The sequence below is a fragment of the Hylobates moloch genome, unplaced genomic scaffold (assembly GCF_009828535.3).
Source record: "Hylobates moloch isolate HMO894 unplaced genomic scaffold, HMol_V3 SCAFFOLD_19, whole genome shotgun sequence".
NCBI classification, from domain to species: domain Eukaryota; kingdom Metazoa; phylum Chordata; class Mammalia; order Primates; family Hylobatidae; genus Hylobates; species Hylobates moloch.
In genome coordinates this window covers 38,902,656-38,927,643 of record NW_026652294.1, presented here as the reverse complement: position 1 = coordinate 38,927,643, position 24,988 = coordinate 38,902,656, and the positions used below count along the sequence as shown (strand labels likewise).

General features: G+C 47.1%; 1 protein-coding gene and 1 long non-coding RNA gene across 14 annotated transcripts in view; one reads left to right on the top strand and one right to left on the bottom strand.

Moving 5' to 3' along the window:
- Positions 1 to 12,113, bottom strand: part of CHD3 (chromodomain helicase DNA binding protein 3) — a 27,933-nt gene extending 15,820 nt beyond the window's left edge. For 6 of the 13 annotated variants that reach the window (XM_032138626.1, XM_058431861.1, XM_058431858.1 and 3 more), the window contains exons 1-10: positions 11,825 to 12,113; positions 7,161 to 7,273; positions 6,187 to 6,357; positions 5,864 to 5,988; positions 3,354 to 3,637; positions 2,988 to 3,118; positions 2,658 to 2,808; positions 2,315 to 2,508; positions 1,759 to 1,992; positions 1,367 to 1,570 (exon numbers count right to left, since the gene is read on the bottom strand). In XM_032138626.1, the coding sequence (XP_031994517.1) occupies positions 1,367 to 1,570; positions 1,759 to 1,992; positions 2,315 to 2,508; positions 2,658 to 2,808; positions 2,988 to 3,118; positions 3,354 to 3,637; positions 5,864 to 5,988; positions 6,187 to 6,357; positions 7,161 to 7,273; positions 11,825 to 12,101 (1,884 nt within the window). In that variant the 5' untranslated portion in view covers positions 12,102 to 12,113. Of the gene's footprint in view, positions 1 to 1,366; positions 1,571 to 1,758; positions 1,993 to 2,314; positions 2,509 to 2,657; positions 2,809 to 2,987; positions 3,119 to 3,353; positions 3,638 to 5,863; positions 5,989 to 6,186; positions 6,358 to 7,160; positions 7,274 to 7,835; positions 8,159 to 9,840; positions 9,987 to 10,588; positions 11,002 to 11,824 lie in introns of those variants that run through there. The other 7 variants (XM_058431859.1, XM_058431864.1, XM_032138629.2 and 4 more) reach the window with 5 other exon arrangements.
- LOC131382039 (uncharacterized) overlaps positions 11,497 to 24,988 on the top strand; it is a 26,397-nt gene continuing 12,905 nt past the window's right edge. Inside the window, exons 1-2 of the long non-coding RNA XR_009211185.1 lie at positions 11,497 to 11,744; positions 13,564 to 13,664. This is a non-coding gene — a long non-coding RNA (uncharacterized LOC131382039). The remainder of the gene's footprint in view (positions 11,745 to 13,563; positions 13,665 to 24,988) is intronic.

Sequence of the window (24,988 nt, the reverse complement as noted above, 5' to 3'; positions counted from 1 at the left end):
GGCTCAGGTGGGTGGATCACCTGAGGTCAGGAGTTCAAGACCAGCCTGGCCAACATGGCAAAACCCCGTCTCTACTAAAAATACAGAAATTAGCCAGGTGTGGGGGTGCACGCCTGTAATCCCAGATACTCAGGAGGCTGAGGCAGGAGAATCACTTGAACCCATGAGGCGGAGGGTGCAGCGAGCCAAGATCGCACCACTGCACTCCAGCCTGGGCAATAAGAGAATAACAGGCGCGTCCCAGCACTTTGGGAGGCAGAGGCAGGTGGATCACCTGAAGTTGGGAGTTCGAGACCAGCCTGATCAACATGGAGAAACCCCGTCTCTACTAAAAATACAATATTAGCCAAGCGTGGTGGCGCATGCCTGTAATCCCAGCTACTTGGGAGGCTGAGGCAGGAGAATCGCTTGAACCCGGGAGGCAGAGGTTGCAGTAAGCCAAGATTGTGCCACTGCACTCCAGCCTAGGCAACAAGAGCGAAACTCCATCTAAAAAAAAAAAAAAAAAATAGAAAAAAAAGAAAAAGGATGGATTAGAGATAAATGAGTCAAAGCCAAGACAGGAGAATAAATAAAATGAAACAGATGCAACAGTTTCAGAAGACAAGGCCTGGGTGGGGCTGTTATGAGCAAGAGATAGGGAACGGGATTATAAACATTGAGAATTTTTTTTTTTTTTTGAGATGGAGTCTCGCTCTGTCGCCCAGGCTGAAGTGTAGGGACACGATCTCGGCTCACTGCAAGCTCCGCCTCCCAGGTTCATGCCATTCTCCTGCCTCAGCCTCCCAAGTAGCTGGGACTACAGGCACCTGCCACCATGCCCAGCTAATTTTTTTTGTATTTTTAGTAGAGATGGGGTTTCACCGTGTTAGCCAGGATAGTCTCGATCTCCTGACCTCAGGCGATCTGCCCACCTTGGCCTCCCAAAGTACTGGGATTACAGGCGTGAGCCACCGCACCTGGTTGAGAATTTTTTTTTAAACAGAGATGGAGTTTCACTATGTTTCCCAGGCTGGTCTCAAGCAATCCTCTTGCCTTGGCCTCCCAAAGTGCTAGGATTATAGGTGTGAGCCACTGTGCCCAGCCAGGAATATTATAAAACATGGAAAAAGACAGATAAGGAAGGATGTGAAGTTAAGAAAGGCTATGCTATATCTGAAGGAAGACAGCTAATGGAGACTGAGAGAAAGAGGACTGTAGACCAAAAGAACCACATATGGAAACTCAGCAAGTAGGGTATGAAGGCCAGAGGCCTGAAATGAGAGAAAACAAAGAGTATGGGAACCCAGCAAACAGAGGAGTAAGAGAGGGAGAGGATGGCAGGAAATGAGGTCATGGGGGAGAGGGAAAGAAAAGGTCCTAGTACCTGAAGCTCCTTGGCCCAGGAGCAGTGCCAGTAGGATAGTCCTACCCACTTGACAAAGAACTCTCGCTCCGATCTGCCTTGAAGAGGACGGGGGGGTGGGACATCTGGATTTCCATCTGCCTGTTGAGGGGCTGGCACTGCTACAGGTGGCTCCCCCCACCGCCAATGTAGGATCTTCTGCACTCGACCCTTCAGCACGGGGCACTTTGGGATGGACACGTACAAGGAGGAGCAAAGAAAGAGGCAGAAAGAACCCATCGTTACATGAGAAGATAGGGGTCCCACAAGGGTGGGGGAGTGCAGAGAAAGGAAAAGCTGGACATGTGGGCCCCAGGGATGGGGGAAGGGATCAGGCCTGACAGTAAATACAGAGGGGAGATGTTTCCACTCACTGTGCATCGGGGACACAGCCATTCACCATTGGGAATGTCAGGCAGGGGAGGGTTTAGACAATGAATGTGGTAGGAGGAGATGCACGCGTCACAGCACAGGAGCTCCCCGCCGTCCTTGCATACGCGGCAGTATTCCATGTGATCATCCTCCTCCTCCTTCTCCCCTTCTTCCTCTCCCTCCTCTTCGTATTCTTCTTCTTCCTCCTTGGCCTCCCACTGGACCCCCTCCTTCTCCTAGGGGGCCAAGGATAGACACACAGACAGATGGAAGAAATTAAGGAATGAAACTGGAAGATACAGGCAAAGACAGGACACCTGAATCCTAGAAGTGCAGAGAAGACTGATGGGAACTAAAGAAAAGGACACTCCAGTTTCAGAAATGTTGATTCTGGGAGCAAAGGTGTGGCAGAAAGGAATACATTAGGATCCTAGACACTTGGACATCTGTTACTAAGAAGTCCAGCCATCTGGGGGTAGGAAGAGCGTAAGTGAAACCAAGGGGTAAAGAGATGGGTGGGTTCCTCAGGGCCATCAGATGCTGGCATTAGGTACTCACACAGTGAGGGCAGCTCCATTTGCCCTCTGGAGCCCGGTCAAGTTCAGGATCAAGGCAGACGAGGTGGTAGGCACGAGGGCAGGTGTCACACAGAATAATTTCCCCACCCTGCTGGCACACCTCACAGTAATCCTGGTGATCCGTCTCGTAGCCATCAACCTCCTCCTCCCCGGCCACTGCAGGACAGCCCAGGACTGTCATATACCCCGATGGAGGGATAAGGAAGCAGGGCAGGGGGAGATGGAGAGAGAGAGGGAGAAGGGTTGAAGAGAGAAGTCAAAATTGAAAATAAGAATGAGAGGACGGCCCACTGACAGGATCACACGCAGTCAACACTCCTTACCCTTCTTCTTCTTCCTTCCTGGCCGGCCTCTCTTTAGTTTCTTGGTGCGGACAGGGCCATCAGGCCGGCCTGAGGCACTGTGGACACTGCCACTGTCCAGGTCTGACTCCTCAGCCTCTGGTTCAGGACCTTCGTCGCTCTGAAAAACATACTGCCCATAGCCCCGTGGCCGTCAGTGAGGCAGACTTCATTCTACGCCCTCCCCAGGACTTTGGCTTCCTGCTCCACCATCCCTCACAGATCCCTGTCTCTGGATCCTTGGCCGTCACGGATCCCTGTCTCTGGATCCTTGGCCCCCAGGTGTTTAGTAGACAGGGACAGGTCACTCACCGAGCCTCCTTTCTTCCTCTTGCCACCCAGCAGCCCTAGTTTTATTTTGAGTGGTGCCATTTTCTTTCCCCGAAGCTTCTTGCGTCCATCAGGCACTCGGGGGCTCTTACTCCGCCTCTTATGGCCTGGACCTGAATGAGGAGTCGGGGTGAGAAGAGGAAAAAGGAGAGGTCATGACATCCTGGAATAATGGAAGTCACAGGGGCCTCTGGATTCCTCTGTGGGCTGTGGTTTCACTAAGCCGCACTTCCTGGAAAGCATCTCCCCTCCAGCAATCAGGGCTGGGAAGGCAAGAGTTCCAGACTCTAACGTGAAGACATGCAGTTTGGAAGGTGAGATGACAGTTGTTGGAAGAGAGTTCCCTACCTTTGCCCTCTTTGGTTTTGGCTCTTCGGATGGGTGGGGGCTGGATATCAGCAGCAGGGGGTGGTGGAAGGGCGGGGGGTCCGGAGGGTGCTATGGGGGTGGCCGATGAGACAGCAGCTGACACCTGCTCAGCTACAGCTGCTGCTGCTGCTGCCGCTGCCGCCGCCACAGCAGCTGCTGACCCCTTGAAGGGGTTGTTGGCGCTGAACTCTCTCCATTTGGCCCCAAGGATGGTCATCATCTTAGACATTGGGATCTTAGGATTCTTCTTAGCAATTAGGGGCCTGTAAATATAGAAGCAGAAAACTCGGACCCTTCACAGATGGTCTGGGAACACTGCCATCTCCCCTCATCAATTAAATCTATGTACATGCTAGGATTCTTGGGTGGTGAGAATATGTCCTATTAGGAAAAACAGCCATTTAAAAAAATAAACAAATAAAAAGAAGTTTAAAAAAAGCAGGGAAAGAACAGGTTTAAAAAAGCATTAAAAAAGAAATACAGGCCAGGCACGGTGGCTCATGCCTATAATCCCAGGCTGAAGCAGGAGGATCGCTTGAGCCCAGGGCTGTGAGACAAGCCTGGGCAACAAAGCGAGATCCTGTCTCTACAAAAAGTTAAAATAAAAAACATAATTAGCTGGGTTTGGCGGCACCTGAGGCTGAGGCAGGAGGATGGCTTGAGCCCAGGAGTTGGAGGATATAGTGAGCTATCATCACACCACTGCAATGCAGCCTGAGTGGCAGAATGAGACCCTGTCTTTAAAAAATGGGAAATAGGTTGGGTGCGGTGGCTCACGCCTGTAATCCCAGTACTTTGGGAGGCCGAGGTGGGTGGATCACGAGGTCAAGAGATGGAGACCATCCTGGCCAACATGGTGAAACCTCGTCTCTACTAAAAATATAAAAATTAGCTGGGCGTGGTGGCATGCGCCTGTAGTCTCAGCTACTCGGGAGGCTGAGGCAGAATTGCTTGAACCTGGGAGGCAGAGGTTGCAGTGAGCTGAGATTGTGCCACTACACTCCAGCCTGGTGACAGAGTGAGATTCCATCTCAAAAAAAAAAAGGGGGGGGAATAAAAAACAGCAAAATAAAACTTAAAAGCATAAAAGGTTAAAATAAAATCAACAAAAATGCTTTACTTTTGTATACTTCTTTACAGTTCATAAAACTCTTTAACATACATTACACCTTATCTTGTCCTCACAATAGTACCTTGAGTTGCTATGATTCTCTGCATTTTACTAGTAAGTTCCATGGGCCCTGAAGGTGGGCTTCCGGAGGACGGAGTGTGAAAGAGTCAGACCATGCTGGTTCTGCTATGGGGTGGGGTGCTAAACTCTTGTGCGGACATGGGTGATCCATGGTGCTGAGAAAAGCCCCATGTTCAGCAGTAAGGTAGGTGAGACAACATCACTAATGACAGTCACCAGTTACTGAATGCTCCCTAGGAGCCAGACACTGACGGTACTGTGCTTTCCATTCATTATCCCACCAAACCCACATGGATTCCTATGAGGTATATATTATTATTCCCCGTTTATAGAAGAGGAAATTGAGGATTGAAGAAGTTACTTGCCCAAAATGTAACCAGATCTGAACCTCAGCAGCTGCCTCCAGAGCACTGAATTGATATGTCAAAGTGCCTCCTCCCCAAAACAAAATACATCCGCACTGTTTTCTTTTCTTTTCTTTTCTTCTTTTTTTTTTTTTTTGAGATGGAGTTTTGCTTGTTGCCCAGGCTGGAGCACAGTGGCGTGATCTCGGCTCACTACAACCTTCGCCTCCTGGGTTCAAGCGATTCTCCTGCCTTAGCCTCCCAAGTAGCTGGGATTACAGGCATGTGCCACCACGCCCACCTAATTTTTTTTTTATTTAGTAGAGATGGGGTTTCACCATGTTGGATGGGCTGGTCTTGAACTCCTGACCTCAGGTGATCCACCTGCCTTGGCCTCCCAAAGTGCTTGGATTACAGGCATGAGCCACCGCACCCGGCCCATCTCTGCTATTTTCTACTCTGCTATTCTCTACCCTTCTTCAGGAGCCACTGAAGCTCAGGTCCCGCTGCCAGCAGTGGACCCTCCATTATTACCAGGGCCTAAGGAAGGGGCACAGGGCCTGCTAAGTGAGCAAAGGAAGTTCAGGAACACTGATGGTATCTCTCAGGTCCAGTCTAGAGAGAAGTCACAGAGCAGAAGATGGAGCTGTTGGGGCAGGGGAGGGCTCACTATATTCTGTCCTCACTTTATTCTGTTGGTAAAGAGTTCTCTAACCCAGCACTGGAATCATGATGGCCCCTCCACCCCTCACCCCTCAGTGAAGAGTTCTCAACTGGGGTTCTTGGATCCTTACGAGTCTAGGAGTTCCCTGAAATGACGTGTAGAACTTGGTGTGTATATGCTGTGAATTCTCTGGAGAGCAGTTTCATAGCTTTCATTGGATTCCAAGGGGTCCAGGGCCTCCCTCAAATTAAAAGTGTCTATTAGCGAGGATTCCCCAGTCTTACCGCACCTCATGAACTGGCTGAAGGCTTTGTAGTTGGTGAGTGTGTGGTAATCCTCCTCAGAGAACACATGCTCCACATCCTCCAGGCCCCAGGTCAGAAGCAGAGTTGCTGATGACTTCTGTTCCACTTGCTGCGGTAGAGGGGCGTTGGTGAAGTAGGTGCTCCTCCAGCCCCTATTCCAGGCCCCACACATGCCTGTCTACCTACCCACTAGCTTCCCTGGGCTTTCTTGCTTCTTGCCCCATTCTCCAGCCCAGTCTCCATTCCTCCCCTCCTCATGCCCGTCTTTAATGCGGATTTCTCACTCTCATTCCCTGATTCTACTCACCTTTTGCCCCCCATCTCCCTCCCCCTTTTTCCGCCGCTTTGTCTTCTTCTCCTTTTTTTCTCGGTGCTTCCTTCTTCGTTTCCGACCCGGTCCAGTTCCATATTCACTGCCCCCACTCTCTGACTTCTCCCGGTACTCATCTCGCTCAGAACCAAATTCCTCCTCACTGTCCTAAGAAAAAGAAATAAAAATAACATTTATTCATCCCTACCGTTGCCAGAAACTGTTCTCAGCACATACCATATCTTATCTCTTTTAATCTTCACAACAATCCTATGTGATAGTAACTAATTTTTTATCTCCTTTTTTTTGGAGATGGAGTCTTGCTCTGTCACCCATGCTGAAGTGCAGTGGCGTGATCTCGGCTCACTGCAACCTCTACCTCCTGGGTTCAAGCGATTCTCCTGCCTCAGCCTCCTGTGTAGCTGGGATTACAGACATGTACCACCGCGCCCGGCTAATTTTTATATTTTTAGTAGAGACGGAGTGTCACCATGTTGGCCAGGCTGGTTTCGAACTCCTGACCTCAAATGATCTACCTGGCTCAGCCTCCCAAAGTGCTGGGATTACAGGGCGTGAGCTACTGCACCCGGCCTTTATCTACTTTTTACACATGAGGAAACTAAGGCATAGAGAGCCAAATAAACGGCCTGGTATCCTAGACAGAGAAATGCTGGACTCTTGAATTCATACAGTCTTCTTCCGGAGCTTGTGCTTTCAATTGCTTCTCTTTGCTGCTGAGGCAAGTCACACTGACAACGAGGCTCTTCACTAGGTTGCAGTGAATGAAGTTAGGGTCCCAGATCCCTGAGATACAGGCCAACAGTGGCAGGGAATTGGGGGGCCCGGGGGATCAAGCCTCCCTGGCTTCAGAACCCCACCCCCACACCGGTAATCAGGACCAGAGAAAATGTAGGTCTCTGAGAATGGGTCTCTTGAGCCTTGCCACAGAGTTAGGAATTCTTGACACTTACACGCTTCTTGCGTTTTCGGGGTTTTCCTGGCTTGTTCTCCTTCTGCTTCTTGGGTCCTCGTTTTCTCTTCTTCACACCCAACGCTGAAGGCAGCAGCCGAATGTCATCCTTATCTTTGAAGCAAAAAACATCAGAAAACCTAAGCCTCTAGGTTTCCAGCCTCTGAGGCCCCTCAACTTGCCCCTTCCCCACCTCGGCAGTTCCCACTCTCTAGGAAGCATTAACTCCTCCAAGCCCTGCCTCCCTTCACTGGATGCAAACAGAAAGTGTTTCGAGTACTCTGGGATGCTCTGGTTCTGAATGGGAGGTCAGGGGTCAGAAGAGAAGAGCAGCCAAACCACTCCCCTCCCTCCCCTCCTACTAACAAGGGACCAGGCTCCAGGCCATGGGCTCTGACTGTGGCAGGTCCTTTCAGTCACCGCCAGGGCTCCTCCTGCCTTCTCCCTCACTTCGCCAGCTGGCATCCTGCCCAGGAACTGGGGAAGCCATGCCCAGCTGCTGGCCTGGCCTGACCCCAGCACTTGGAGTGGGGAGACACAAGCTGGCAGCTCCCTAAGCCAGATGCTGGGGAGGGAGAGCCAAAGGTGGACACCTGGGTTCTCACACTAACACCCTGGGGCCTTGACATCCTTTGCCAAGAGGGAGGCCTCTATTTACATTTCCTCGGATAATTACCAGGCATCCTGTCACCCCAACACAGTCCTGGAGGAAAAGAAATCCTCAGCTGGTCATTTTTACTTCTTGCCCACAGGATCACAGTGTCTGCCTCCTTCATCACACCCTAATTCGACAGGAGAAAGTCTCCACAATTACCTAAACATTCCTCCTCCCAAGTAGCCTAAAACCTACCTTCAATTCTATTCCCATCTCCCTGCTCCCTTTGGGAACTAGGGGGCCATACCCTTTGTTTCCCGATCTCACCCTTCACCTCCATATTTTGTTCCAGATATCCTGACCCATTCATCTATACGCAGTATGGGAGACCCAAACAAAGATATAGGCACAGACAGACACACCCAGCATATGCCTTCTCAAAAGCACGCGCGCGCACGCGCGCACCCACACCCACACACACTCTCAGGCCCACAAATTCAGAGGATGGCCTGTACCTGCTTCAGCAGGGATAGGTCCCTGGCTTTCTCCCCAGATGTCTCTGTCAGAGGCCCCTATGCCCCCCACCCCGTTATCTGTGAAGGTGTCACTCTGTGAAGGCTTGGGGAACGGAGAGTTACCCCACATAAAGGAAGACAGGATGCCCCACAGACCTGGGGCCCTGGGGCTCTGGTTCACCTCCCTCCCCTACCAAGCACTAGACTAACCAGCCAGACCTGTCTAGTACAGAGAGAGGCAGCCGATGCAGGACGGGAAAGCCTGGGCTTGGCCCAGCCCCTAGCTCTAGGACACACAATCCTTTCTCCTTCCCTCAACAGCCAAAGGAAAATTAGCCACAATTAACACCAGAGGCCTTCGGTTTCCACTGCCTCAGAGTCGCTGCCTCGCCTTCCTTCAGTGCCACCTTTCCTGCTAACTCCAGCATCCTGTGTCCCCTTGTGCAGGAAGACACTCTAGGACTGTGTGCGTGTGTGCAGGGGGGTGGCTGCCAGAGCCCGGGTGTGAAACGTAATGGGGACTGTAATAGGAAGTCAGCAAGGAAGGCGCCATGCCCCAGCAGCCGGCTCCCCCTGGCCCCAGGGACTTCGGTTGACTTGAACATGGAAACGGAGGCTGCCGGGGCAGTGGCAAGGGCAGGCCAACTGGCTAAGGTTCAGGGACACGGCCTCGGCCACCACCAGCCAGGGGTGGTGCACAAGCCCGTTCACTCTACTCCCCACCCCAGCGGGAGGTTCCCGAACTTGGGCAGACGTCGGTGGCGGGAGAGGCAAAGCGAGAATGGCGAGGAAAAGCAAGGAAGGGCAATAAAGCAAATCTAAGTCCCAACCTCGGTCTCAGCAGCCACTCAATGCTGGCCTGGAGCCCAGACTCTCCCACATCCCCGGCTCGGATCTCAGGGAGGCAGGGAGGAGAGAGGCGGAGCCTGGCCGCCCGAGCAAGCGGGAGGAGTCTCGGCCGAAGCCTCGCCTCCCGCCCGCCCCTCTCTTCTTCTAATCTCACCATCAATCTCTCACACATATATTTATTTTTTCTCAAATTCCCCTCCCTCCCCCACAACGCACCACCATAATAGGTCTGCTGCACATGCGTACTGCAGGCAGGGGGTGGGTTTGTATTTTCAGACCTTTTGCAAAGAAACTACCAGAATTTTCCGCACCACCCACAATCATTCCCCACCCCCACCCCCAAGGAATCACATCTATATATTATGTTATATTATTTCTCTCGACTTGCCAGAAGGGGGAGGGAGAAGAAATGAGTTTTTGGCTTCCTGCTCCCTTCCCCCACCAACACGACTGCTATTATTTTAAACGTTTAACAATGTAAGGAGACTGGTGAGAGGGGGAAGGGATAAAATTGGTCTTGAGTAAGAATGTAAAACAAAATGGTGAGAATCAAAGCAGTCGGAATGGAAAACAATGGAAACCTCTCCTGTGCACAAATGCATACTCTAGACAAGGAAGAGCGAGGGCAGCCCGAACAAATTTCCTTAGAGGAGGGTTATTTTCCCCACACTTAGGTAGACAGAAATAATTAGTGGGCTAAAAATATTTTCCCGAAGTTTTACCTCCGAAAGTCATCTGAGGGGGTGTATCTGGGTCACTCATTCGACTTGGAGGGCTGAAAGGGAGATAAAAATTGCCCAGGGGGAGAGGGGAGGTGGGTTTTCATTTCAGATGTAAAATGTAAGCAGCCTCTGACGTTTCTTCTGGTCTATTCAGAAAGCCAAAAGGGAAAGGGGAGGCCGGGTTGACACAAAGACCCATCTCAACCTCGGATCCTTTCACGCTTCTCTCCCCAACGTACCCAGATCCGGGACCCATACCGCCCCACCCCAGACTCCAACTCCCAATACAAATAGGTGAGCGCTGCCAAGCCCCTGGCAGGACCTGGCGGCCTTTCTTTCCCTCTTTTCAGCGCCTCTGCCGGAGGCAACCCCAAAGGCACCCTCTCCCCACAACTCCTCATTCCTCCCCCTCCTGCCAAGGCAGGGGGCTCTCTGGGAGAACTTTTCCAAAACTTTTCCCTTTTTCAGACAAGCTTGGGGGGCGGGGAGACTTTATCCAGTTTCCAGGAGACACACATCCCTCCCCGACCCACAAGAAAGCACCCCCCGCTCCCCCAAAGGTCGTCTCGGCTAGACAGGAACGTTTGCCACAGAAGCCACACGGATCAATATGACAGTTTTACAAAGAGCCCGGTGTTGGCCGTTTTGAAGTTTGGTGCATTTGTGCCGCATGGCAGCCAGAGGCCCGGGGGTGCGGAGGTCCCCCTGCCGTTCCCCAAGCAGGGGGTGTGGACACCCAGATGCTCACCTATCCCAAAGAAGACTAGAAATCACTCCACTAGGAGGGTGGTCTGAGGGGGACACCGCTGGGCGCCTGACGCGGCGCAGCGGGCTGGAGAGCGCCGCCCAGAGAGTCCCGCCGGGTGACTTGTCACCTCGGGGGACGGGTGCTGAGTGATGGTCAAGCTGCAGAACAGCTGGGTGGGCAGTTCACGCCCCCCAGCGTGCTCAGGGAGTGGGTAGTTTCAGCGAGAGAGTGAGTGACAGTGAATGGCAGCCACGTGAGAGTCACAGCTGGGCAGCTTGGCCACCCCAGACTGACGGGGTCAAGAGGGGGAACCCCCCCACCGCACTTGACACAAAAGAGCCCAGAGCCCCGACGAGATGAAGGGGGTGGAGCTGGGGGCATCTGGTTCCCCAGACACTCTCCTCTCCGCTCCCCAATCCTAAGGGACTGCTGTCCCCTGCACAGGCTGGGGGAGCGAGGGGACGAGCTCCAGTCTTATTCCAGGAAGTGGTCTGCGTGGACTGTGGCCACCACCTGCCCCTACTCATCAGCAGCCCACAAACATTCACAAGACCCCTCCCTCGCGTGCCACCGCATGCCCCTCAGTTGGCGGGCACCTAAGTCTCCGCGGGTGGAGGGGGGTCCGATGGACACCGTCCCCACTCTGCCAAGTCCTGAGCGGAGGGGGCAGGCCCGTCAGCTGCTCCGTGCGGGGAAACCCCACTCTCCCTCGGTCCAACCCCACCCGGGCCCGAGCCCGAGGGGCGCTCGCGCGGCCGCCCCTCCCCCACGCGCCCCTCCCCCACGCCGCCGTCCGGCCGCCAGGGTCTCCGCGGTCCCTCGCTCGGCCAGGGAGGGGGCCCTGGCTTCGCCTTGGCCGTTTCCTGCCTACCCCCTCCCCGCCGAGGGTAAAAAAAAAACCTCCTCCTCCTCCTCCCCCGAAAGCCGCGACCGAGTGGCCCGGTCCGCGCGCGCAGCTCGCGCCCAGCGCTCTCCAGCCCGGGTGGCGGCGGCGGCGGCGGCGGCGGCGGCGGCGGAGGGGTGCGGCGGGGGAGGGGAGGAGGCCTGGCCCCGCGGTCGCAGCCGCCACCGCCCGCCCCGACCTCCCGGACCGCAGCGGGGCCACGGGCCCGAGCCCCGGATTCGCGCTCCGGATTCGCCTCGGCTCGGCCGCGCGGTGGGTGCCTCGCCCCCGCCCGGCTTCGCGCGCCCGCGGCTCCCACTCGGGCTTGGGGGGGAGTCGGGGCGGCCGCTTACCTGGCGGCGGGGGCGGCGGCGGCGGGGGCAGCGGTGGCGGCGGCGGCGGCGGCGGCGGCGGGAAGAGGTGGCAGCCGGGGGGGCTGTGGCGGTCGCGGCCCCGGTCGTGGCCCGGCCCGCGCCCGAGTACTCCCTCGTCGTCGTCCTCCTCATCGTCCTCGTCGGCCGCCTCCACCTCCTCCTCCTCCTCGTCGCCCTCTTCTTCCTCCTCTTCTTCCTCCTCCGACACCACCATCTCCTCCTCCTCCTCCTCCTCGTCCCTCAGAGGGGAAGCCATCCTGTGGCTCTGGCCCCCCCACCACCCCCCCACCCACCGCCCGCCCGCCTCCCCCACCGCTACCACCACCACCTCCTCCTCCTCCTCCTCCTCCTCCTCCTCCTCCTCGGCGGCGGCGTCCTCCTCCTCCTCACCGCCTCCCCCAGCCCCCCAAACCCCCGGGCCACCCCCCTCCGAAACCTCCACCCTCGGGGCCGCCGTCTGAGGAGGGGGGCCAAACCACCCCCAAAAATTGTCTTGGAAAAAATTGAGGGAAGACTTTCCTTCTCTCTTTCCTCCCAAGAGAACAAGAAAGGGGGATTTAAAATATATATATATATATATATATATATATGTATGTATATATATAAAAGTTTTCGACTTCTCTCTGCCCCCCTCTCCGTTGCTTTAAATATATTTAAATTCTGAGGGGGGCGCTCAGAAATATTTCTCAGAGCTGAGGCACTAAGATGGCCGCCTTGAAATTATTTTTAAAACAACCCCCCCTCCAGCACCGCCACCCCCTCCATAAAGAAAAGGAGAGGGGGGAAAATCCCCTTTTCAAACAAAATGGCTGGCTTAATATTTCATTTTTCACCCCCCCATTCTCCTCCCTGTTACACCCCCATCTCCAAGCCTCTACCCAGAAACCCACAAATTTCTCCTTTTTCATAACTGATTAGTGCACAGATTAATAGAGATATTTTCCTTGTGTACTGAAGTGTGTGTGTGTGTGTGTGTTGGGGGGGCATGAAGGATTTCTGCATAAAACAAAAATGGCTGCTGTGACTAACTCCCCCCTTATAAAAAATATTTGAGGGGGGGCATTAATCAGTACTCATGCTCAGTCTGACATCAGCATAAATTGTTAAAGGTTAACTAGTTAGATACTAGTCCAACTAGATTTAATTTTTTTAATTTTCTTTACTAGTCTCTTCCTCCCCACCTCCCTTCTCTAAAGAAAAGCTTTTTTTTTTTTTTTGAATACTTCAGAAGGGAGTGGTTTGATGTGAAGGTTTTTTTCCCCTTCAGGCATTGAAAAGGAAAAAGATGAAATATATGTTTATATATAACTCTGTTTCTACATACCTCATTGAAGTCACAACGCATTTAATTGTGTACATATCTTTTAAATGAGAAGCGGGACTGGATTTTTTTCTTCTTTCTTTAAAAAAAGTGATAGAAATCCTAGTGACTTTTGGGGGAGAGATATGAATAGATACGATGATTGAGTTTTTTTTCAAAGGAGTCCATGTTTGATTCTCCCCTTTACCCAGCCTTTTCAGTGATTTATAATTGTTATAAATTTTATCTTTACTCTTTTCCCCTTTTCCTTCGCTTTCCCCTCCTCCAATTGCTAGAATGTAAAATTCAACTGACTTGAGAAATTAATTTGGGGGTAAATAGAACAAATTTTTAGGATAAAGAGGAAAGAGTCAAATCTGAAGATCGTGAAATTATGTTCTCTTTTCTTCCGTTTCAGTATATTTGCCTTCCCTCCATGATCTCCAACACTATCCGATAAAGTAGAAGCAACTGAGGTACCGTGAAAGAGAAAGGAGCTGGAGCTGAGAAAAAGCAGAGGTAGGGGTTATACCCAGGCGTTTTCATCTAACTTTCTGACCTGTGATTTCCAGCTGTACCCCAGTGTTTATGGTAAAGTGGTACCAGGAATTGGACAGTTGGAAAGGAGTCCCAAAGTAGCTTTCTCATACAGAGATTTGCCCAGAGAGGTCTAGACAGAAAATGATCCTTGCCAAAGGGAGCAAAGGAAGGAGGGCAAATAGCTCAGTTCTACCCTCTTTCATTCTTGTCGACCCTTTCTTACTCTAGCTTCCTCCCATTCCTTTAATCTCCCTTTGCCCCTTCCCTTGCTTCCCATTCCATGCCTGTGGAATCATTTCTCTCTGGGTTATTCTTCTACCTCTCCAGTGTAACTGCTGGCCACCCATCTTCAGTGGTGCTCAGGAGCACCCTGAGAGGGAGGGGTAGGTGGGCAGCAACCAGAAAGTATTAGTGACTGGGAAGATGACGCACATTTTTGTTTATGAAGCTAAAATGTTCTTTATTAATGTTCCACTCCCCACACTAATGCACTTTATTGGGTGTTGGTTTCCATCTCTTTTTTTTAACCTGGCCTTTGGAATTCTCTTGCTTCGGTTCCCGCATCATTTCTGTACTAAGTCTAACTCCTCCTCCTCTTCCAGTTTTCCAGTCGATTTTGCTCTCCTGTCTTCTTTCTCTGTCCCTCTTTACTAGTTCATCTGGTTATCCCCCTCTTTTTACATGTGGGCTTCTCTCTATTTATGTCTTTGTTTTTAACTGAGACTATCCTTCTCATCCCTTGGACTCTCAGGCTCTGTCACCTCTAAGTGACTTTCCATCTCTGTCTTCTTTCTGCTTACTTCTGTCTTCCAGTCTCTGACTGTGTGTGGCTCTTCCTCATGTGTGCCTGACTCCCCCTCTTTCTGGCCCCTTCTATGTGTGTCTGTGGATCACACTGTGTATGGGAAGAGTGTCTCCACGTGTATGTGGGCCACACTGCGCATCATGTGCGCTGCAGCCTCTCTGCCTCTGTGCCCTCTTCCTATACTGAGAGCCTCTGCCTGCCACATGTGCCATGATCTGCAGGTGCGGGTGGCTAAAGGTGGCCGTGTGCATCCCTATACAAACACTCGTCATTCTCTCTCTTGAGTGTGCTTTGCATGTGGATTTGCTAATTTGCCTTACCTGCCTGCCTGCCTGTCTGCTCCTCCCTGACTGGCTGGCAGCCTCTTTTTCCTCTCTGGTTGTCTGTCTGCTTCTCTGGCTGTTTGCCCACCACTCTCTCTCTAGCCATCTGTCTCCCCGCCTGCCTGTCTCTATCACTTTTTTAGCCTGCATCTCTCGGTTTGTCTACCTTCCAGGCCCTGCCACGGCTCCCCATCTTGGTTTGCCTCTTCTCTTGCCCTTCTGCTTGTTCCTTCTCTTATTTGTGCCTGTTAAGTTCCTCCTTTTCCCTTGCCTCCTTTAGATCTCTCTTGCCTGCCTACCCTGTTTGCTGCTATCCCACCGTTTCAGGCTTTTCTCTAGTCTTCATACTTATCAGATTTTTCTTTCTTTGCTTCTTCTCTGCCAACATCCATCAATGAGGATAGTCTCTCTCCCCTAAACCTCTCAGTAACCCCTTTGCCTCAAAGTTTTATCTAACTTCTTGCCACATCCCCTACCCTGCCTTCTCTCACGTTTGCCTTTATTTCAGTTATCTCTTTTTCTGTCTTTCTGGTTCCTCAGACAGTCTGCCTGCCTCAGTCTTTTTGCCATTTTCCCAGTCTCTCGCTGCCTTCCTGCCTTTTTGCTGTCTGCTTGGCAGGCTCTTGCTGTCCACATCTCTTCTTGCTTTTCTCTCTTCTTTTGTTTCTTTTTCCCAGTTAACTTCTAAATAGGTAGTACATACTTACGGTACAACATTTTAGAAGTACAGAAAGTGTACTGTGAAAAGTAAACCTCTCTCCCATCTTTCTCCCCTAATCCCAGAGTTCCTCTCCCCAGAAGCAGCCACTGTTTCACATTTCCTGGATACTGCCAGAGAGGAGTCTACACATACACAAGTCTTTTTGCTTGCTTGCTTTTGCTTGTGTTTTGCTGTACTCCTCCCTACTTTTCTTCCAGTTTTTCTGGATGCTCCTTCCTCTGTCAGTCTGTCGGTACTCCTAACTAACTTGGCTGGGCTTGCCATTTCTGGTCTTTTTGATTCTTCGAAGTGTTACCCAAAGCACTTGTCTTCTGGATTGACTAATTGCTGGTTGCATGCGTTCACTACCAGTACTTGAGGAGTGCTCAGGAAGGCTTTACTCTCTCCAAATGTAGTCTACTCTGCATGGTAAGTGGTCTGAAGACACCAAGACATCTTTGTTGGTCACTTCATCACTGAAATGTGTATTGGAGAAGGCGTGAAAGCACCGGTAGTACTAAAAAGTACCCTATAAATATAGGCACAGTTAATAAGTAACAGTAAGCTGAGCTTACATGCACACAGAGTAGGTAGAGGACTGCCCTGCTTTCTCACTTAGTCTATATGAATTCTGTAAGGTCATGTGAATCTAGATCCTTTAGGTTGTTGACCTAGGCCTAAGAAGTTTGTCTTCCTCCTAGTCTAAAACGCTTCTCCTGATTAAAACTTTTTTCCTTTTCCATCCGGCCTTCTGGCTCCACTCACATGCCACCTTAGAGACATTTTATAACTCTTTGAAGGAGACAAAGACACAACCTCTAACCAGGTCTTTTTGAAAAAGATGATAATAAAACTTCTACACACAATGCACTGTTCTTTCATTTCTGCTTTTTTACTGCCTGTTTTCCTGAGTTTAACTGTTTCAGCCTCTATCTTTGTGTCTCTCCACTCTTTCCCTCTTTCCCTCTCTTCTCTTTTCTTGGTTCTTCTTATCTGTCTGTCTTGATCTCTATTCTAGTCTCTTTTTCTGATTGGCCCTCTCCCCTCTCTTCTGTCTGATTGGCCTGTATCCTTCCATCACCCCATCTGTCTGCTGGATTCTCCCCGTCTGCCTGCAATAATGTATGTGATAGCACTTTATAAATTATAAAGCACTATGTTGTATAAAACACCATTATCACTTTGTCTTCCTTCTTACCTTATTTTTTCTTCCTTTATCTGTCTTCCCTTCTTCTCTCTTTCTCTCTCTCTGTTTGCCTGTCTGCATCCCTTTTGGTGATTTTGCCTGCCTTCTCTGTCAGTCAATCTCCATTCCCTCCCTGCCAGCCTATTTTTCTGCCATCCCTCTTCTCTGTCTGCTCAGTTCTGGTGTCTCTCCTTCTGTGTTTCCAGGTTTCTCTATATTTCTTTTGCCTGTCTAGTCTCTCTGTCGTTAGGCCTTTTATCTATCCTGTGTGTCTCACTGTCTAGCTGCTTGTCTCCCTGCCTGTCACTTTCATTGCGGGGCATCAGTCTCTGCCTTCTTCTGTCTTTCAGTACTTCAAAAAATAAAAATTAAATAAAAAATTTAAATTCCTTATGATTAATGGGTAGAGGAGAATATTTTTTGGTTTTAATGAGAAGACTATTAAGGTGAGAACAAAGAACTCAAATATTCAGCTGTGAAATGCAAATGAAAAAAAATTTTAAGGGACTCTCAAGCCAAGAATAAGATTATTTATTTAACGCAAAAGCAAGAAACATATCTAAAGCAATAATTTCTAACCTTTTAGGATCGTAGAAAGTTAGAAACTTTCTCCAGAAAAAAAAAATACATACAAAATGTCACGTATGTTTTCATGGTGTTATGAATACCCTGAAGTCTTGGACCCCAGGTTAAAACTCTGATGTAGGGAACCAATGATAATCAGTGATAGAGCATAGACATGTACTCATACAACAAGCAGAGTAAAAGACTGAAAAAACACTTGCAATCTGATTTTCTACCCAAGGATATGTTAAGGAGATTCCTGTCTTTTGAAATATGTAGGTCAGTGATAATAATGAAAGGCATGTAAATACTCAGGATAGTCTAGACCTAATCATAGTATTTTAGAGATGGAAGGTCTTGTAAATCAGTAGTTCTCAAATGGCTAAGAAAGGTTGCCACATGTCCTTTCCTGGAAAAGTTTGTCCTTTATTCTGAGAGGATATATTTCTGATCCTCTGTATTTTTACATAGAATATAGTATATAGTATATTTATATAGGATAAATATATGTATATATGCTTATATTTTATGTTATAAATTATGTTACATATTATTAAACATATACACATATACATATTTATAATGTTAAAAACTTCCTTTCTAAAGCTGAGATAGATCTGTATGGCAGAATGTGAGTAGATTTTAGCGGGGAAGGGGGAGAAAAAGAATAAGAAAATGACTTTTTATACTGTACAATCTGAAAATTTTCAACATGTACTTCTTTTATAATTATACAACATTTTAAATAATTTTAAATATCTTTTTATGAGACGTAGTTTCGTCCTTGTTGCCCAGACTGGAGTGCAATGGCGCAATCTCGGCTCACTGCAACCTCTGCCTCCTGGGTTCCAGCCATTCTCCTGCCTCAGCCTCCCGAGTAGCTGGGATTACAGGCACATGCCACCACCACACCCGGCTAATATTTTGGATTTCTAGCAGAGGCGGGGTTTTACCATGTTGGCCAGGCTGGTCTCGAGCTCCTGACCTCAGGTGATCCACCTGCCTCAGCCTCCCACAGTGCTGGGATTATGAATTTTGTTGTTCTTAATTTCCTTACTCGGCACAATGAAAAGTCAGCAACCCCATGTTGATCACTAACTTTTTTTTTTTTACATGTTATTGATCATTAAAATCTAAAAGTCTAGGATTTACTGCTTTAATCTAACCTGTTCTTGATTTTATCAAGGAGGAAACTTCAGTCCTTCATATATCATATTCATGATTTGCTATATCTATATATCAGCTATACCATTATATGCATACTATTTTTCTTTAAATCACTCACCTTTCTTTAACTTAAATGAATGTTCTTTAAAAGGAAAATTTTATATTGCTAGAAATAATATTCATAAATCTTTAATTTGGTACTGTAATTATGTTTTTCTTCCTAATTTAAAATGCAATAATTATTAAAAATCGATAAAAGTAAAAGCATCTTGCATGCTACTAATCATATAGGTACATATTTTAGAAAATATCACTTTAATCTAATTTTATAGGTATAGAAACTGGGGCCTAGATATTGAAAGGATTACCTAAGATCAAGTTAGTAGTTGGAGACAGAACCAGGACTTGCACTTTTATCTTTCAGTTTCCAATCTAGTGTTCTTCTACTATATACTACATGAGTTCTAAGTCAATGAGATGTCCTAGAGTTTTAAAGGACACTAATATGTGAAACTGATGGTCACATATATTATTGTTATTAACTAAAACAACTATACCACAGAACAAGCAAGGCCAATTTAATAGTATCAATTATACTTATAAACTTAGTGTTTTTTGACACAGAGTTCCACTTCTCACCATTTATTATAGAGAAACAGTCACCATGTTTGTGCATAGGGTGACATTACAGAGCTATTCATTACAACATTGTTTGTAACAGCAAAAAACTGGAAACACCCTAAATCTCCAACAGTAAGGAATAGCTAAACAAACTACACAGTAGTTAAGAAAAAGGAGTTACTGGGGCACATGTTCTCAGGATTTCCTGGGGCTGTGTCGCAGGCCATTAAAAAGAAAAGAAAAAGAAAAAGAAAAATGAGTTACTTCTATATGTAGAGACATGGTTAATATGTTGTTGAATGGAAACAAGCAAATTGTAAAAAAAAAAAAAAAAATGTTATGACATCATTTAGTTTATGTTTAAAGAAATTAAAACAATAATATTTTTACTGATACATTTATTTGGATTTAAATGCTTTTAAAAATGTTGGAAGTATACATACCAAACTGGTAACATTGGTTACTTTCAGGAAAAAATAGTCAAGGGGGATTGTTTGCTTCATTGATAATTCTGAATTTTTACAATGAGAAAGTATTTATTATTTATGTAAACAAAATTAAGTAGCTTCATTGATTACATTAGCAACTGGAGCCAAATGGGATGAAAAGTAGTATGACTTCTCTAAAGAAATAATTCCTCATGAATCTCTGGTTCTTTGAAGTGAAAAATGTGTAAGCAAAGTACAATCAGTAGATGTAATGTAGTTAGGGTTTTTAAAACATTAGTGAGGTTCCACTTTAAAGAATAATTAAAATATGAGAAGGAAAAAGGGAAAGTACAGAAGAGCATATATAACATGGTAACATTTATGAAAGAAAAAAATATGTGAATATCCATAGAATATTCCTGAAAGAATATACAGGAAACTACAGTAGTTGCCACTAGGAAGGGGAAATTATTTTTTCATTGTATATCTTATAAAGCAATTTGAAAATTTTTTAGTGACCAAGAGATTGACTAGGTGAAGGGAGGAGGGACATTTTTTGAGATAAGACTTAAAACAGATATAAAAACCTAAGTAGCAATATATGATTGTGATGATGGTTATGGGCTATAAAATCAGCATTCAGAGAAGAAAGCTCTTTCTTGGTTGGGAGGGGGGAAGCAAGTAAATAACTTTCATATGTAGTTGCATTTGAGGTTAGCTCCCAAATAACTGAAATTTGTATAGCACAGAGGAAGAAAAAGGGCAGTTTAGGTGGGATAAGAAAGAATTTAGTAGGTAGTATGTAGACCTCATATGGCGGAGTGGTAAGTTCATGATAGGTTATAGTAGGAGTTGGTACCTCTTTAAAGGGTAAGAATTTTAGTATATCAAGTGAAGAGTAGAGGTCAGAACCTTGGGGGAACTTTGAAGGATGGACTGGGGAGAGGAGAAGCCAAAGAAAAACAAGTTTTTCAAGTGGTAAGCATACCAGGTAGTGTTGTTATGGTAGAGTAAGCAGACAGCTTCAGAAGGAAGGCATGATCATTGATACTAGATGCTTCATGGGAATCAAGAAGAGTACAAACTGTTAGTTCCTCAAAAAGTTAAATATAGAGCTACCATATGACCTAGCAATTTCAATACTAAGTGTACACCCGAGATAATTGAAACATATGTCCACACATAAAGTTGTATATGAATCTTCATAGAAGCATTATTCATAATAGCCAAAAAGTGTAAACAAAAATATCCATCAACTGATGAACGGATAAATATAGTATATCCATACAATGGAATATTATTCAGCCGTAAAAAGGAATGGAATACTGATACATGCTACAAGATGGATGAGCTTTGAAAACATTATGCTAAGTAAGAGAAGTTAGACATAAAAGGCCACATATTATTTGATTCCATTTATATGAAATGTCCAGAATAGGCAACTAGTAGATCAGTGGTTGTGCAGGTTTCAGGGAAGGGAAGAATGGGAGGGACTGCTAATGGGTATGGGGTTTCTTTTTGGGGTGATGGAAATGTCTGGAATTCTGGATAACGGTGATCGTTGCACAGCCTTGTGAATATACTAAAAACCCATGAATTCACTTTAAAGTGGTGAATAAGGTATATTAATTCTATCTGAATTTTTTTTAATACAAACCAGCCAATACAGTGACTCACACCTGTAATCCCAGTGCACTTTGGGAGGCCAAGAGAGGAGGATCGCTTGAGGCCAGGAGTTTAAGACCAGCCTGAGCAACATAGCAAGACTATCTCTACAAAAAAAGTTTAAAAATTAGCCAGGCATGGTGGCTCATGCCTGTAGTCCTACCTACTCAGGAAACTGAAGCAAGAGGAGAGCTCAGCCCAGGAGCTGGAGCCTGCAGTGAGCTATGATTACACCACTGCACTGCAGCCTGGGCAACACAGTGAGACTCTGTCTCTAAAAAAAACAGTACAAACCAAGAAAAGTATTGTACTTGTCATTTGGTCACCTTTAAAGCCAGTTTTAGTGAGGAAGTTAGATATCAATTAAAGATTGTGAGAAACCATTAAAATATTACTTATGGAAGGTTTTTTGTTTTGTTTTGTTTTGTTTTGTTTTAGAGACAGGGTCTTGCTCTGTCACCCAGGCTGGAGTGCAGTGGCGTGATCACACCTCACTGCAGCCTCAAACTCCTAGGCTCAAGCTTTCCTCCTGCCTCAGCCTCCCAAGTAGCTGGGCTACAGGCACACACCACCACAACTGGATAGTTTTAAAATTTTTTATAGAGATGGGATCTCGCTGTGTTGTTCAAATTGGTCTTAAACTCTTGGCCTCAAGCAATCCTCCCACCAGTGGCCTTCCGAAGTGTTGGGATTACAGGTGTGAGCCACCACACTCGACCTAATTTTTTTTTTTTTTTTTTTTTGAGATGGAGTTTTGCTCTTATTGCCCAGGCTGGAGTGCAGTGGCACAATCCTGGTTCACTACAACCTCTACCTCCTGGTTCAAGTGATTCTCCTGCCTCAGCCTCCTAGGTAGCTAGGAGTACAGGCACCCACCACCACACCCAGCTGATTTTTGTATTTTTAGTAGAGATGGGGTTTCACCATGTTGGCCAGGCTGGTCGCAAACTCCTGACCTCAAGTGATCCACCCACCTTGGCCTCCCAAAGTGCTGGGATACAGGCATGAGCCACTGCGCCTGGCTAATTCATTATCTCAACTGTTGCCTCCAGATTCCCTCATCTTGCGTAAGAAGCCCCTATTTCTTTAAGGCTGCAACAGTCTTGCTATGTGCTCCTTACCTTCTCTTCCTCACTATTTTCTACTTACCTCCTGACATTTCCTTCATTCATTGAAGACTGACACCTGGCTTAGTCCTGTCATCATCTTGGGTGACCTTAGGATCCACATGAATGATCTATTCATCACCCAGACTTTTTGGTCCTTTGATCCCCTTATTTCCAGAGACCTTTCTAGCCATCCCACTTCTGGCCCCATCTCTGGACTTCCTTTTGAAATATTAAATTCAAACCCCCAACTTGGGCCACAACTTTCTATCCTTCTAGCCCCCTCATTTACTTCTACTCTATTCTTGGGCCCACCATGTGACAATGTAGTCCCTTAGCTCCTCATTTTCTCCTAATCAGCTATACCATCTACACCTCTTTTCCTATCCAGCTTAAGTTCCATGGTCTGTCATTTTAACCACGCTCCTGCCACTGTCTTGGTGCCCTCTTCTTATTTTCCTTCCTACAAACCGCTGGCCTTGTATCACTTTGGTTGCTTGTTTACACCCAGGATGCAAAGTGCTGCTGAAGAAAACACCATGACCATTCAGACCAAAGTTTCTGTTCAGGAATCCTTTTTCCTAGTCAGCTTTCTTTTAGTTCTCCACAGTGACTTCCTCAAAACCTTCTCCTGATACTAGTTCATTTTAAAGAACAGGATACATATGTTCATTTTAATATCATAATAGACAGAAAATCTTATCTACTTCCAGGAGATAGATTATCATATGAAAATTCCCTTGAAATTCCGACACTCAACTACATGTTTAACTCTATCCATATTTGTCCTTTTATCCTTTCCTCCTGTCCTGTCTGAAGCTAATCCCTATACTTGGGCTCTTGGTCTCACCCCTGCCACCTTCTCAGGGACTAATGGTTAGCAGCGATCCTCTAACTCAGTCCTTTATTTCCGATTCCACTTGTTCTTTCTCAACCACATTAAAATGTGCTCAAATCTCCTTATCTTTGAAAGAAATACTCTGGACCCCTTTAGCTGCCACCTTACCGCACTGTGTCCATTCACAGCCAACCCTCTTGAAAGCATTAACTGCTCTCAGTGTCTACTTGCCTACTCATTTTCCAGCCCTCTGCCCCCACTACGGCTGCTTTCACCAAATTACCAACACCTCCTGGTTGCTAAAAATCAGAGGATGTTCTTAGTTCTTCACTTGACCACCCCCTTTTTGAAAAAAGAATTTGCTTGATGTCTGTAGTTTCGCATTCCTGGTTTTTCCCTTGCCTCTCTGGCTCCTCCTCGTCAGTCCCTGTTCAAAGAGGCAGTGCTGTGTGGATTAGTGGTCAGCCATGGTACTTAAGAACCTGGGCTTGGGAGACAGGTCTGGGTTCATATGCGGCTTCCACTTCTCAGAGTTTCAGTTTCTTCAACTAAAATGGCAACATAGAAGTCTTTTTGTGAAGCCCTAATATTACCAAGTCAATGGAATTACACTTTTAAGGTCTTTAGTACTGTGTTTCACACACAGTAAGCAGGCATGCACTAAACTCCCCTGACTCTCCAAGCTTATAATAGGTGCCCCTCCTATGTGCTACCATATTATCCTTTATGTTTCTCAGTAGGCTCCAGAGAGGAGGGGCCCTGTCACCCTTCTCCACTGTCGTATCAGTCTAGCACACGGCCAGGCACACATTAGGCACCCTGTAAATACCTGTTGACTGCTTCAAGTGTTTAATATATGGCAAAGGTGATACTTTAAATCAGTGGGGTAAAGGATTATTGATAAATAATGATGCATAATCGATAAATGGAAAACTATTTGCGAAAATATAAGAGGTAGATCCTTACCATTTACTAAAGTAGTTTTCAGATGGATTAAATAGTGACATTAAAAACAAAAATTGCCCGGGCACAGTGGCTCAGGCCTATAATCCCAGCACTTTGGGAGGCCGAGGTGGGCGGATCACAAGGTCAGGAGTTCAAGACCAGCCTGACCGACATGGTGAAACCCTGTCTCTATTAAAAATACAAAAATTAGCCGGGCGTGGTGGCGTGTGCCTGCAATCCCAGTTACTCAGGAGGCTGAGGCAGGAGAATCACTTGAACGCAGAGGTTGCAGTGAGCCAAGATTGTGTCACTGCACTCCAGCCTGGGCGACAGAGCAAGACTCCATCTCAAAAAAAAAAAAAATTGTAGAAACAGGGTCTCACTATGTTGCCCAGGCTGATCTTGAACTCCTGGGCTCAAGTGATCCACCCACCCCAGCTTCCCAAAGTATGGAGATTACAGGTGTGAACCACCACACCCAGCCAGAAATTATTTCTGAAAAGGTGCCACACCATCATATTGAGCTAAGCACATCTAGAAACAAATTCATTATGCCCTCTTAAGGCCAGCTTCTTTCTCAATTGCTATTAACAATGTCCAATTCTGAGCCATCACATCATCTAATTTTCTTTTTTCAGGTCTACTATGGTCCGTGAGTTTAGGCATAAATGCCCACCTCTCAATAGCTCAATAGCTCTGACCTTGAGCAAGATATTTAACCTCCCTTTGTCAGTTTTCTCATCTGTAAAATGGGTATTAGGATACTTTCTACTTTATAAGGTTATTGAAAGGAGTGAGTTAGTATATATTAAGTACTTAGATAGTTCCTGGACGCAGAGTAAAACTCAATAGAAGTCAGCAATCATCATCCTATTGTTCATCTTTTGTACATATACTTTACTATTTTTGTATTATTTTTCTATTGGTCTTTTTCTTATTGTTGATTTCTATGACA